We start from the raw sequence: 16,405 nt of genomic DNA, 5'->3' as shown, positions 1-16,405 counted from the left end.
CACTGGACTATGCCGGCCGTCAAGTTTATTCAAGGTTAGTTAGTTAGTTAGTTATCTTTATGGTCCCTTTCAATTGGGTCCCAAATAACCGCCTCGGATTGGAGTGTTTCTAGGAACAAAAAAATTAGGTCCTGTGACCACAGTGTAGAAGCCATATTTTATTACGTATAGTCACTATGACTCTGCGCACGCACAACCACCAAACACGACGTCTCGAAGCGAACTGAAGTGAACCGAGTAGTGTGGACAGACACTTCGTGTTCGAACTTCGAGTCCTTTGACTCGGGCGCATTTACCGACAACAATCGGAAGTCGGGCCAAGCGAAGCGAAGATGCCCGAAGCGAAGCGAAGTTCGTGCCCACACTATCGTATTAGGTCAACTTCGATCAACTTCGCGAGTAGTGTAGCTGGGCTTTAATATGTTCGTACGGCTCAAAGAGTCGACTCAATTGAACGACGGCTCAATGGAACGGGAGTCGTGAGCTCAGAGTATGAGCGATGAGAATACTGTGCTTGAACGAAACGGCTCGCCCGTTACGACTCCCCCGGTACGGCTCCCCCGATGCGGTACGCAGCATCCAGCTCCCAGCATATATGAAAGATCGTACGATTTTTGGTACCTGTAAGTCGCCTCGTACCATGAGAAGAATAAAATGCTAGATATTTAGTAGGTGTAAGTACATATGTCCAAGTCCAGATGTAGGACTTTCAGTCGCCGTTCACGTCTCTAAGTATGCAATAACGACGAATACTTGGATAATTTAAATAGCGCTATTTTTCTAAAATATCTCCCGATGAAAAAGAATAACCGTTCGATTGAGCCGTGGTACGGTTTACCGGGAGTCGTACAAATACGGCTCATCGAAGAGAGATCGCTCATGAACGACTCATCGCCACTGCGGGGTTGATTACTGGAATAACAGAGTTACCAGTCACTTCTTACCGTGTTCAATTACTAAAAACTTTAAAATACATAACATATCTACAAGAAACCAATACATTCTCCGTGAACAATGCGCATTACCTATGCATATAATAATTTAGATTCCGAGACGTTATGGAATCTAAACGGTACCCTCTCCACAACAATACAGATAGACAACACGGATAGTCGTGAACAAATACGATTACCTGCAATTACGAATCTATTGTAGTGCTAGTCTTTTGAAATAAGTTGGTCGGAGCCTCGTGGTGGTTGGTTTACGGGCGTGAGAGGCTTTCACACGAGTTTAGGTGGCCACAAACAAACTATAACCGAAAGCCATTGACCCGATACATTCAATACAGCGATCCCTCGGTTAGCAGAGAACTAACTCCACGATTAAAATGTGTTCTAAAAGTTGTTGTAACCAAGTTTGAAAAAAAGTACTGCGTGATAGCAAAGAAGTAAGCATGTTTTGAAAGAAAAAAGATCGTATGGACAAAAACAGTTCGAAAAAATGTTACCATTTTGTTGTGCCCTTCAATGATTACAAGGTATATATATATAGTATGCCTCTATATACAGGGTGTCCGGGGGTAAAGTGCAGTAACTTCGTGGGGGGATTCTACATGATCGTAGGAGTAAAAAAGATAAATAACTTTTTCCGAAATTCCAATTTTTTATTTTTCATACAAAAAGATATACCTGCTAAAAAGTCATAGTGTAGGTGCAAACTTACCCGATAAATTCGCAAGTGTGAACGTGGCAACGTTGCATATTTGTGAGTGGCGCGTATCCATGGAAACCGCATGTGAATTGTAAACAATTACAACACAGAGTTCGCCGTATGTTTTGATATTTTACCAAATTCAAAAAGAGAACTGCACTAAAATCACGTTACACTTTTTATTATAAAAAATATTAATAACTCATTGAACACTTAACTAATTTCATCGCTTTTTACTAATAGGCCACTTGCATCATATTTTTTAATTTTTTTCCGGTTAAGGAAAATATTCTAAGACATTCTGTATTATTATTATTTTTTTAATCGTATTTTTGAAACCCTGGGGATTTTTTGAAAATTTCAATCCGAAAAATCAGACCTTTTTTTATAAACCGGAAAGACGGGACATAATTTTATAGGTGAGAAAAAACAATGATTACATAGCCGAAAATCATTTAAAAAAAAGAACGTTTTCCACACGAATGACACAGCAGAATAACGAGGCATACCAAAAATATTACATCTCATAAATATTTTTTTCCTTGATCCATCTTATTGATCATAAATCATTATAATGTACAACGTCTATATTAATAAATCCAATGTAATATACTTGTACTTGTAAATTATAATAATAATAAGAATATTATAAAATTTGATTTTGATAAAATCAGCACCATAACCATTATACCTCTAAAACACGTACCGACATCTAAATTGTACGGGGTTCTCTTCACATCTGTCAAAAATTCAAACCAAATGAAAAGTTCGCAGAGAACAAACAATAAATCTAGTGAACGAATTTAAAAATTCTTAGATAAATTAAATTTTCAAAGTTGTTTACTCCGCCCGTCAAATTTTGTGACACATTACATTCAAAGCACGATTTACTAATAGCGGGGGGTGCAGGAGGGGGTGCGGGGGACAGTTTACCAGCTGACCGACTGAATTCGGGTGCCGGGGGTAGCGGGGATTAGTTACCGGGGGGGCGCGGGATGTAGATTTGGCAACGACGAAAAAAATAATGGCGTCTAGGCACGTCGGAGAAATTTTTCGTTATTAGCTTAAAAGTACATCTAAAAGTTGGAATTTCGGAAAAAGTTATTTATCTTTTTTACTCCTACGATCACGTAGAATCACCTCCCGAAGTTACTGCACTTTACCACCGGACACCCTGTATATATATATAGAGGCATATTGATGCACAATCGGTTTTTCCCTAAAACAGAAATCATATCTCTCAAACATTTTTAACAATCCCGCATCCAATTGGGGGAGTAGGTAATACCCAAAATTACTATCCTCCTTATATTAGCTTAATAGTTGACATATCATTTTAGTATTTTACGTATTTCTATGCAAATACATAAGTTGCCATTAATAATTGACTGAATAATTGGGATTTCTATAGTTTAAAAGCTCATAAGACAGAAAAATGCATGGGGTCGTTGGAAGATCCACTTGGTTACAGACGTTTTGTTTGGCATCTTGGCCTGTCAAGAGTTAACGACCGTAGATACCAGCGTATCTACGTATGATAAATAATACAGACAGACACCGGGTATCCTCAGCATGGTTAGATACCATTTTTTTCTCAGATAGGTAATTCCTACGAGTGTTTTGCAGAACGTAAAGTGAATCGAGGAACTACTGTTTCACTTTTTTGGAATCAGCCCCAGGCGAAGAAGTAATACTCTAAAATCATATTACGATCAATGATAAAAAGTTGACTGGCAATAAATAACACGTTATTTAACGGCAGGGAGAAAGTGTGGTTTACGTAAATGTTTTTCGTTTGGATTGAAGGAGCCATTGTTGTTCTAATCTAACTATGAGGTAGTTTATTTAATTAGTAAATAAAATATGCAGGTTGTTTGGTACTTTCTGGTCCATGAAAACTAAAACTAACGTAAGCCGGTTCAACAGATTGAGGAAATAAAATGTTTCATGCATCATTTAAAATTTAGATTCTAAATGTTCTCGTTTAAAATCAGTCTTATAACGTAACGCTTTTTGGCATGAGGTAAAGGAAATTTATTTCTTTGTTTTCGAGATAAAAGACAACGATAATCAACATTTTAAAGATAACGATAATTTATCGAAATAAAGAAAAAAAATCAACGATAGTATTATTGTCTGAGGTAAACGGCGATAAGAATGTCAAAACATTTTTTTAAAATTAACGTAAGATGCTGACAGCAAGTATAGACGAAGCAATACGTCGAAGAGTCTGCCTGATCTTTTAAAATGTACAAATACTGATTTAATCGTGAGAAGCTTTTTGACAAGCAATTAGGTACTATGTTCGAATTCAGACAATCAAGAACCTCGTTAACAGAATTAGCATATAATTATATAGCAGTATTAAAACAGTAACAAAAAAGAAAAGAACGCTTGTAGATACCTTTGTCCAGTAGTAGGTTCCTTATCACCCGGAAGTAGAACAGGCCGTGCCTGTTGCGGGCGATGTGATACAAGAAGTCGGGGTATTCCCCCAGGCACTCCCGCAGGTAGTCCTCATCCAGCGGCGGGAACTCTTCCGCTGACGGTGACGGAAAGCGCGCTAACAACGGCGGGTCTTCGCTGGCTTCTATGCCCAAGCTGACGGGGCCACACTCGACGGCCCTTTCGACTTCTTCGATCTGTTCGGGATCCGTGGTCCAGTCTGGGGCCGCGCCCTCTCGCACGGGTTCGAATCGGGATTTGTGCACTAGCTCGTCTTTGAGATGGAGCAGGTCGGCCAGCCAGCGCTGCGGCCTGGAATTAGGGTGAGCCGTCTGGGTGGGGATGGAGCCCGACGGATGGAGCTGGCGGCTGCTGCTGCTCATCACATCCCCCGCATCACCAGGGAGAACCGCTGGCCGTGCTCTTGCTGTTGCCTCTCGGCTTGCTTAATTCAACTATTATAGCACACTCACACAACGTTCGTCACTTTTACATATTATTATCATTTCACAATCTTCGGCGATTAGATCTGTGGGAATTATCAGGAACAAAGCAATGAATCAAGCACGTGAATCCAATCGACTGTCTTTCTCGAACATTCAGATAACGATGGAATTTTACTTACAGCTAATTGGATTCAATATATTATCTCGGTTGAGCAGTGATATGTACAAAAAATATATCAATTGATAAATGCAGCCTGGTTTGTAGCGCGAAACGGACTAGTTAGGAGCTCGATAGAGCGTATTCAAAGACCGAAACTAAATGAGAAATCAATCAATGATAATTAATGCATTTGACGGCGAGATAAAGATTCTCCACGACAAACCCTGTCCTTGATTGGAGCGCTAAGCTTCAATAACTTCAAATTCCAAATCTGTAGAAAGATGATTTGACAGAATTAAATCGGTCCATCCCACGCGCTGTGCAGATTGAACTAAGTGAGTTTAAATTGTGTCTAGTGTACCGGTACCAGGTAGAGCTCACAAAGTATATAAGTCGAAAGGTAAACACTAGACGCGTTTGGTCACATGCTTATAAACACGGACCCGAGCCGCTAGATCGCGCTGTGTAACCAACCGCCTGTTCAATCGATTCAAGAGGTAATAGGTAATTATTGCTATTATGCAGCGATGTGTGTAATCGGGCCCGTGAGTTGACAACTTGATAATAATACCCATACGCTGAGTAATGCGATACGCTTAACGCTTAAATCGACATACTAAAGAAGGTGCCTGCCCAGCAGCCATATCATTTGCATTTTAATAAATGAAATCATTCGTGTAAAACTATACAATTTTATGAAAATACCAATCATTATGAAAAGCAGCAGGCTGCTGTAATTTGTAAGAAAACCTAGTATTTTTTATGATAGGTCAACATCATCAAGATACCACGGAATCTTGTACTTCACTAACTTACCTACATGGCAAAGTGAGATATTCGTGTATAGGATGGTTCATTAAAATATTTTTCAATTAATTTAGAAAAGAGCAAAATATTTAGATTAAAGACAAAATGTACTTGGTGAAGTAATAAAAATATGTTGTGGTTATACGTTTTGCAAGTAATAATAACTAATAGTTCTACAAACAGTTGTAGACCTCGCGTCGAAAAAATAATATTTCTAATTTTCTCTTACTTAATAAATCAAAACCAAAATTTCCTCGAAATCATAAGATTTGTAAGTAGGTACTTAAATACCTACCAAGTTAATTGTAAACTTTTCATTTATGTAACTTTTTTTAAACATCAAATAGGAATTATACAGTTTGTCCAAAGAAACGTCACTACCTCAATGACAATTTTCAAATATTTCTTTAGATATTATATTGAAAAATGCGAATAAGATTTCCCATGTGAAAAAAGAATCATTACTGAATCATTAAAACGGCCAACATCTTGAACCGGAAATGGAACATACAAACAAATTTACAGACTGTCGAAATGAAAACGGGTCGAGTTAAAACAGAACTTCGCTGAGCTCATTCAATACATTTCGAGCTTGAAATACTTTGGTATTATGATCGTAGAAGTATTAAAGGCATTGATGGTATTTAATCAATGGTATTGGGTATTTGGTATTGTACTGAGAGGGTTTGAGTTTTCTCGATTTTTGTTATGAAGTTTCCATTATTTATAGTAATCGACGTGGAAACCATTATTTATAGTAATCGACGTGGAAACCATTATTTATAGTAATCGACGTGGAAACCATTATTTATAGTAATCGACGTGGAAACCATTATTTATAGAAATCGACGTGGAAACCATTATTTATAGTAATCGACGTGGAAACCATTATTTATAGTAATCGACGTGGAAAGCATTTTTTATAGTAATCGACGTGGAAACCATTATTTATAGTAATCGACGTGGAAACCATTATTTATAGTAATCGACGTGGAAAGCATTTTTCATTTAAACAATTTTATGTCAGATATGATTTGAGATTTACACGGCCAAAAAAAAATTATCGATAGAGAAATTAATGTGCATAGCACATTACGTTTGCGAATAGGTAAGTAATTGATATGCACATCTTATGTAGCACTAAGAGTAATGGTAAATGGTAAAATGTATGTAATAAATCCCCTATCTCTATAACTAAGATAACCAACTTCGCGAACACTCTACACTTTGCTTTCGATTCAGCCAATCAGGTACAGCGATAAAAAACAACACTTGCGCTTATTTTCACACACAAGGGAACTAGTGAACAGTCTAATGTTAGTAAGGGGATATCATAAATAGTCGCGCATTCTACGCATTATTTTACATAAGTGACGGCAAAAACTATCATAAAACTAACTTATTTAAATTATGAACACGTTGTTGGCGTTTTTATTTTTTATCAAAATAAACACACTACCTACCATTTGCACAAACCTTACACGCGTCGATCTCATTTGCAGTAGGTACACGGAGAAAAATGAGTGTATGCTAATGTATTAAAAATCTAAAATGGTCCAGTGGCTAAAGATGCTGACCCGGTAAGACAGAGATCCTGCGTTCGATCCCTTGTTGTGACAGTTATCTTTTTATTTTCTGTGTCTTGTTCTGTTTCAGGTTTAGTTTAGATGTGTCAATATTATATTCTTCTTCAATGATATATTAAAAATCCCTTCAAATTATTAGTAATTCGGTTAAAAAAGGGATTGCAGGCCGTTTCCTGATAAACTTTTAGTAAATTCCTAACATTTCTGGACACGCGTTCATGCACCTGCATTTGCCTTGATAATATATAATGACGAAATGCGGAAATATTATGATTTTTATGAACACGAACGTATTTTGCTAAAGTTTACTAGGAAACCTATCGATTCATTCGTTAAGGGGCTGCAATCCCATTTTTAACCGGATTACGAATAATTTGAAGAGATTCTTAATTAAATTATCGATATTTTTAATAAGTAATTTTAAGTGTACTTACAATTTAACTGAATATAACGATTTTTAAGACTTACATATGGTAAAAAAATGTATATGAGTACATGCATTACCATTATCAACAGAATAACTCAAGATTCTGCATTGACCATTGACATTTTTTAAGCCACTAACAGACAGTTCAACAACTATCTTTTGACATGTCACAAAATAGTAAAACTGCCCCCCCATGACCTTTTTATACTTACATGTACCACAAATAGTAATCTTTTCCATAATATATTAGTGAATAACCGTTTTATGGAAAACATGCCCATATAAATAAATGACATTATCAACTTTCAAAAATACATAACGAGGCATTGAAGTCTAATTGAATTGTTGTTTAATGATTAGACAATTCGTTACATCCTTGGCCAATGGTATTGATAGTGAAAACATTGACAAAAAGCTATTAATATCGCGAATTTCTCGAAATACTCAACGCGGAAAATATTGCGCAAGTGGTACAAGGGACATTTGGCTATTATGATTTATTGATCGGCACAACAGAGGACATAATACCTAACTAACAATCATGCCGTTTCCCCGCAAGGGCATGCAGAGATGACGGACCGCTAAATAACACGGTCTTGGTACACATCATATACCTCATACACATTCATACATACTTTTCTATTATTCTGACTCTTGACATGGCTCGACTGATTCTCTTGATCGTGCAATGTCGTGCATTCACATTTGCGTCATATATTCTCCACACTATACTAGTAGGAGCTGTACAATACCGATATTAGCAATAGTTGGGTAATATTGCATGTGAATACATTTTTCAACCACACAGTTCATTGATCGATATTACACGAAATAAAAAAGAAAAGCGCCAGGCAAATAAAAACTTACAATGTCTTGCCTTAAAGTACACTACTTGTAAAGACATAACTGTAGTGCTAAAACGGTCTTGCAGGAATCATAAAAAGAAGAGGCTGGGTGAGAGCACTGACACTGGAAACCAGAGGTCCGCTACAAAGAGGCGGAGATAATTGGTTTGTTCCAGGGATGCTGATGTTTATGCAGACATGTCCCAGGCTAAAAGGGTAACTTAAAGTCGCCGTGATGGCGTGTTTGTCCGGGTAATGCGTCCACCATCCGGTGGCGGGGGAATGACTGCACTCTGTCACCGCCCGACGGTCATGGACCCGCAGCATCCGCCAAGAGTTGCTTCAATTGGAAGGTACGGCGCATTCTGCGGACTTAACGACTTTATACGCTCCTTTGAACGTCTGGACTCCCGGTAGAATCTCTCAACATTTTCTGTCACACATCATTGGCGTTTTATTTATTTTTTAATGGACGAGACTTTATCAAAGATGCATACATTTCAAAAGCTTCTTGTGATTCATCTTGACTCTTTATATAAAATTTTAAAAACTCCCCCATTATAAATCAGTATTGGAATGTTGCTCGTGTTCAGAGTAGCGAAGCGGGCGCGGGTGTTTCTGGGAAAATATTTCTCAGTCATAATGAAATAAGTTTCTCTCCGTTTAAAGAAAGGAAGACAATAGTCGTCGGAAAATCAATCATTCAAATGAAACAATAAATCCAATGACACGTGAAGGTTTAATAGTTTCCTCTCTTTAAAAATAATAAATTACTGTATTTGTACATGTAGTACCTACCTACCTACAGCAGATTTCTAATTTATTGAACGGTGAGAATAATAGCTCTTTTCTTTGAAAATAATGTCGTAAATCATGTGGAAAAAAGAAACAAAATAATATTGACGGTGACGTAAAAAATGCAGACAATTTATTTATTGATGGGCCATAAATATCAAACTGACTATTAATATTAGTAATAAAAATAAAACATACATTAGAGAAGTACGTAGTAATAAGTAAACAGTAATAATAATAATTGGTGTTAGATATTAGATGTGAAACTAAAATAAATATGGCAATTTCTTATAACCTGCATAAAAATTAATTGACGGTTTTGTGATAAATGTAATCGTAAGAAAGCGTTAACTGATTACTGTAAGCTGTTGGCATAACATAACCAAGTCTAATTACGATTGATAAAAGTATGTCGTACCGATCCTCGCATTTCCATATAGAGAGATTAACTAATTATAATAAATAAACGTGTTTACTGACCGAATACTAGGTATGGGAAATCCAAGCATATTAGTCACATAATAATCTATATTTCCAACATATTATATATTGCAGAGGAAATTATACGACACCGAGGGAAATCGATTTCCGTATGAATAATGCAAAAGGAAATAAAAACTAGATTTCTGTCAAACTGATTTGCACGAAGATCTTTGATTAATGCACGAGAACTTGATAAAGGAAAATCATGTAGATTGCTTTGAGTACGTACATAAGAGAAAACGAAACGAGACAAATCATTAAATTATAATATTAAATTTACAATAAAATATATAAATTTGTTTTGGACCACTTAAATTAAAGTGGTCTAAAACAAATTTATGTCTTTTATTGTAAATTATGACGAGCCACAAAGTAAATGATTATTACAAATATTCTAAATTTAATTCGTATATTATTAGGAATAATTATCAGTAGGATGTCAAAAAGAAAATACGCATTTTCCAATGTATTTTTGAATAACTGTTTTTAAAAATATATATACAGTGGGTTGCCATATTAATAGGGACAGTTCCAATATTTCCTGATTTTTATGTTTACGTTGTCTCTACTTCTAAATAACTTGGATATGATGGCCATTCCTTCGTTATTTTTGTTGCTGGTATCACCATTGAGACTTTTCAGAAGTGGCAATACTCGCAAAGTGCCACATCCCTCGAAAATTTAAGGTTTTTTGCACGTGGTCAGCATTTTTGTGAATAAGCGTGATTGAGGTTCTGGTAAATAAATATACATTATAATTCTATTTAAGAGTTTTTAACAGTTTTGCTACACAAAAATGTAAGTAATTATTAATTATCTATTAATTTCTGTAATTTTTTTTTCATATCTTATTTCAGTGAATAGTTTTTCCATGTTGAGTACAATGTTTTGCTTTTTCAGTATGGCTAGGTCTTCAGACACGTCCCCAAGAAAATTTCCGAAAGTGAAGACACTATTAATAAACACTCAACATTCCCAAAGGAATATAGCAGCCATTACAGGTATTTTAAAGTCTGTGGTTAACAGGATAAATTAGAAAATCAATCAAAACCTGCCCCTTGAATTGGATCACATTGGGAAATGTGGCAGAAAACGAATCACTACACCTCTTACTGGTCGCAAAATCAAAGACGTCTGTCTCCAAAACCGCCAAAATAGTGTGGCTCGTCTGACCTTGACAATCAAAGAAGAAGATATCGAAGTCTCCCAAAGGAGGGTCCAGAGGATATTGGCTGAGGAGAACCTCACTGGTCATCGGCTAGCTAAAAAACCTCGCCTCACAGTAGATATGAGGATAAAACTACTGGAATGGGCCAACGCGCACCAAAACATGACTATAGAGAACTGGAATATGGTGATTAACATTTTTGTGGTTTTCAAGCTTTCAAAAAATTCCATTAGTTTGATTATGGCCCTTTTTAAGGTGTGCTTCTCTGACGAGTCCATATTCAAAATTTTGTTGGATTAATCATCGTTCGTCCGACGACGCCCAGGAGAGAAATTTCACCCGGAGTGCCTTGTAGAGACTATCAAACACCCTACCCGTATCATGATGTGGTCAGTTATCTTTTCCAAAGGGATGGGGCGCCTCCACATCGTGCAAGGGACTATGAGGCAGGATCAGTACAGACAAATACTGGAAAATCGATTACTGCCTCAAGTCGGAGAATGGTTCCCTGGTGGCCAGAAATACGTCTTTATGCACAACTCCGCACCCTGTCATAAAGCCAGGACTGTCACTGCATTCCTGGCTGAAAAAAATGTGCAGGTTTTACCTTCGCCGGGGACTTCCCCTAACATGAACCCTATTAAAAACCTGTAGGAGCTCACCAAGAGGGAGATTGCCAAGGAGATGATCACAACAAAGCAGCAGCTCATCGAAACCCTCATCCGGGTGTGGCATCATTCTCCTGATCTAAAGATTACTGCAAAATTTTGCATTGAGTGTATACCACGGCGTGTTCAAGCTGTTATTGCGGCTAAAGGCGAAATTACAAAATATTGACTTTTTGTTCGATAATGTTTAAAAATAATAAAAATAAAAAAATAATCGTAGATTAAGGACAAATACGGTGTTAAATTTTTCTAAATTCAATGTCCTTGTAAATAAATAATAATAACCGCACCTAAAATCATAAACATCTGTGTTTTATGAACACAAAGTGTAAAAAACACATTTTCTATAGGTGTCCCTATTAATATGGCAACCCACTGTACTATCATTCAAAAGTACCATCCTGTTATGTGAAACAGTACAAGAGTCTCAATAGCAACCAACCGACTGGATCTAGTGGCTAATGGTATCCCCAATTGGGGTACGTAGTGAGGCTGAAGGTCGTGGGGAGATGGCAAAGGGATGGAGATGGGGAAGAGGAAGGTGGGAACTATATGGCTATTTAGATCTGGTCATCAAACACGGTCAAAACCATTTCAAGCAATGTTTCAATTCTGAATGGTGGTCTTCTTTCTACCAGGGAAATACTGAGAGGATCTTAAACTGCATATTAGTATAAAGTATCTCTATTTAGGAGTCTTGTTTTTAGCATTATATCTGAATCTATAAGGTGATACCCAATTTTTGATGTTGCATGGTAATATGTTGAATATTTTGGGAACGTTTTATACTCCAGGGTTTGCTGTCCGCATGTAATTATATGATTGTATTATAACTAGAATACAAAGGCGGATTTCTTTCTGTTCATATAATTATACTATAATCTTCGGATAATAATAGTGTATAAGGTTTCATTCGTGATAGTTCAATGATTAGTTATACTTGTAATTTGTAATTATTGACAATGAAGATTTACTGTCTGATTTATCTTCCCTTTCCTACTATCTGTCAAAACAAAAAAAATATGCACCATTATAGTAAATACTAACAAAGATATTTAACTTCAACCATAATAGTCATAAAAGCAGATAAAATTCTGTAAAGTTTTTTTTAAACTGAACTTTTTTACATGTTACGTTATATTTGAGTTCTCTCGACCACCATGCAAGGGATGCCGTTATCACGATGGTCGTATAACGATGATGGTATCACGATTCTTGGCCTGCTAAGGCAAAATCGACCGAAGGTCCGTCCATTAAGCCGGGCCGCGCGCCGAATATTGTGTTTACACGACTTCATCACGTATGTCGTTAAGATTACCACGTTATTTTAGGGATTTGATAGGGTAAATTCAACCGCAGGTCTGTCCAATACACCAACGCCGCGCGTCACATATTTTTGAGCACGGCTGCATCACTTACGTCGTTAAGATTTTGGCTTTATTGTTATTATACTCTAATTATCGTCTCGTCTTAATACATTTCTCGAAATAAATTAGTAGTTGGTCGTTTAAATTAACAAAAACCAACTGTTTTATTATGAGGCACGAAAGACTAAAAAAAATCTAAATTAGATGATGAGAAGAGAGTTTCTAGTTTTTCTACCTTTTGTCTCGAATTGATTGCTTCTTCGCGTGAAGAGGTCATATTTATAGTAACCTCGTAACGAATTTAATCATGTTTAAAGTGGTGATGGTATCAAACATTAACAATCACCAAAATCAAAAAGCATGACAAATGTTTGATTTTCCGCCGACAAACAATCTAGAAAATGGCACATACCTTGCACAAAATAATCAACTCTTGTGACTTTTTGCAAGGTTTCTTTGAATCCAATTCAATTTCCAGTACGATCACGCGATTCTAAAATATGTACCAGAGAATCACATTTATTTCTGATATTAAATTGCGAGAAAAAACCTTGAAATACTGGATAATGCGGAGAATTACTGTCACCATGTCAACAGTTGCTTTTGTATTGTACGAAATCTTTTAGTCAGTCAAATAATTGCAAAGAAAAACAATAAAGAGACGAATTTTAGGTACCAAGTTAACGGAAAAAAATGATTTCGTTCATGAGCGAGTTAGTCAATATTCCCATGAAGTTAGTTTTAAAATTGTGCTAGTTTACTTCAACCGTTGTATAATTATGGTAAAATTCTTATTAATGTATAACTTAACGAATTACTGAAAACATAAAAACAATAATACGAGTATTTCGCCAGCAAAACACGACAGTGCACGGCAGCACGATTGCAAAATTGCATAAAGCACAAATACATACAAGAGAAGGTGAGTTACAATTGCTTACAAAATCAACTTACATAAAAGGAAAACAAATCATACATTGCATGTGTCGAAGACGCACGACCAATATATTTTGTACATGAAAACATAATATTTCATGATAATATAAGAATAACTAACAAATCAAATACCACAGGCTTTAACAAATACATTCAAGGATACACGTTATCTATTTATACATTCTATATATATTGCGGTTAAAATACACGGCTTGTCGAATAACGGAGAAATTCTACGGAGATAAGTTTGAGCCATGAAGTTACCGCTAAATTAATTAATAAAACTGGAAGCGACGGGACGGCCCTTCGAGAATTTGTTGCCAATATAAAGCGCAATGTATCGCCAGTTTTAGTTCAGGCCGAGGCCGAAGTAAGCCATTGGGGAATATCTTCAATCTAAGGGAATACTGAATGTAAGAAAAGCAGAGAGGATGACTCACACTTTAATGCGAAAACTCTTATATTGCTTTCTATAAAAAAAAAATACAAAAACGTGTTGAAACAAATAAACTCAAAATTCCCTACATATCTATGCGGTTTCGTGGAATGTATTACATTCATATATATATATATATACCTTTTCAGATTTATCTACTTTAGAAAAAGACTCGCTGAGCTGAAAAATTAGTCGAAATGCGGCCTTGTACCTAACTTAGCTATCAAAATACGTAACTAACGTATCGATATCCTATACCTCTTGGAAGGATGTACATCTTATTCATTGCTGAAAACTATAGCCGCAGCAGACGAAACGACTTCTACTGGATGTCGCACGGCAGACAGATATGTTATGGCACAGAACATAACAAAAGGAACAGTGCTGGTGAATGAAATTTCGAAGGTAAATTTAATAAAATTGCTTTCTGAATAAGAAAAAGGAATATAATAAATTAAATTTTCACGGCCCCGTATGAAGGTGCGGGCCGATGATCCTCAAGAATGAACCAGAGATAGAAGTGCCACCGATGGCAAGAGGCCAAGAAGGAAAAAGTTTACGCCTGAGGTGAAAATAGAAGTGATTTAAGCTGTACTTACGTAGGTATTAAGTAATAATAGCGAGCGATATTGTGAAAAAGTTTCTAGGTTTACTAAGAAGTTGCATAAACAAAACCCTTTGTTTCGTGAGACTTAAGGTTTGCCGCTGGTCTTCAACTACTACAAGCCGATATCAAGGATGGTTTTTCAGAAGAAATTGATGCATTATTCCAATAATTGAACGAATCAACTTCATTTTTTTAAATTGCCTACAAAATTTTTAGCCACAAAGCTCGATAATTATTGAAGTATATTTTGAATGAAAAACACAGGGTAAGGAAGGTTGGGAAGGGTGTTTTTGTTGTAATTCGCACCCAGCCATAAAGTGAGTACATTTTAATACAAATTTTTAGACAACTGCACCACGATCCGAAGTCAGAATGTGCAAATTAAACTTGATGTTGCAAATAACAGTAAATTGACGAAAAAGAGGTTAATCAGAAATCAATGTCAATAAATCAAATTTACAAACACACATCGCCTTTATTGACAGAATAAAGCATAATGTTATATCCATAACGTATCTACAAATAATAATAGCGTTTATGATCAGTTGTTTTGCTTGTGTTGAATAATAAATTGAGGATGACCGCCACATTAGCATTCATGGCCTACTTTAAACATTTGTAGATATAAAATTCTTACGTGCGTACTTAACCGATTCAATTTGAAAGTAGATTAAATTAAGTATTTTTGTGATCTCACGTTAATGTACCAATGATTAAATAAAATACCCTATTATTCACTGTAATTAAAACATTAACGACAAACGTTAAAAAAATAATGTCCCAATCTAAATAAAAACAATAAATTTTCTTATAGAGCGCTTGGTTCGTAGGACTATGACCTATGAACGACACTTCTAATCAAATGATCTTCGGCTATAAAAGGTGTTTTCCCTCCTCAGCACATTAAAGAAAAGTGCTTAAAAATACCAATTGTGAAATGAAGAAGGAAATAACCCATTTTTTAACAAAAGTAACATACATATTCGATTGGTTATTCATGCTAAAATACAAATTGTGACAATTCGTTTCAACGTTTATGGATTTAATTAAAATAATAAGAGGCAAATCCCAGATCTTGCAATAAATGTAGTTGTACATTTAATAATGTTTGATGTAAGGGAACTTCCTACTTAGCAAACGAAACAATGGAAACATCCCCTCGCGGAATTAGCGCGGATAAAACTAGAACCATGCGAAATACATCGTAATTCTCTTTATTATAAATGCGGACCCGATATAATTAAATATTTTTTCATCACCTGTAAATGTGGGTGAAAGGTTATAACAATTTGATTGATATGTTTTAGTATAAAATCAATATAGTCTACGGAGCGGAATAGAATAGTTAGTCAAACTCTTAAATTGAAGAGAGTACCAATAGTTGTAAAATATATCAAAACGTTTTAATGTATTTGAAATGTACAACGGGCAAAATAAATCAGATGTGCACGGTCGGAAATACGTTAGCTATAGCCAAATAACACAAGAGACCAAGAAGAATAGAAAGCTTGAAGAGGTATTGATCAAGCGATAGATATAAATCACAAAGAGTAACAGTAACGTAAATAATTGAAAATGT

General features: G+C 35.9%; 1 protein-coding gene across 4 annotated transcripts in view; it reads right to left on the bottom strand.

Annotated features, from left to right (window-relative positions):
* milt (trafficking kinesin-binding protein milt) overlaps positions 1-16,405 on the bottom strand; it is a 137,251-nt gene that overhangs the window by 38,489 nt on the left and 82,357 nt on the right. Inside the window, exon 2 of one of the 4 annotated variants that reach the window (XM_089635032.1) lies at positions 4,055-4,624. The exons of the other annotated variants lie outside the window; for them this stretch is intronic. Within the exon in view, the coding sequence (XP_089491158.1) occupies positions 4,055-4,478 (424 nt within the window). The 5' untranslated portion in view covers positions 4,479-4,624. The remainder of the gene's footprint in view (positions 1-4,054; positions 4,625-16,405) is intronic. 4 annotated transcript variants of the gene reach the window in all.

The sequence above is a fragment of the Hesperophylax consimilis genome, chromosome 8 (assembly GCF_061612785.1).
Source record: "Hesperophylax consimilis isolate HC1 chromosome 8, BYU_Hcon_1.0, whole genome shotgun sequence".
Classification (NCBI taxonomy): Eukaryota; Metazoa; Arthropoda; class Insecta; order Trichoptera; family Limnephilidae; genus Hesperophylax; species Hesperophylax consimilis.
Note: the sequence above shows the minus strand (reverse complement) of the source record. Positions and strands in the feature narration are given on the sequence as shown.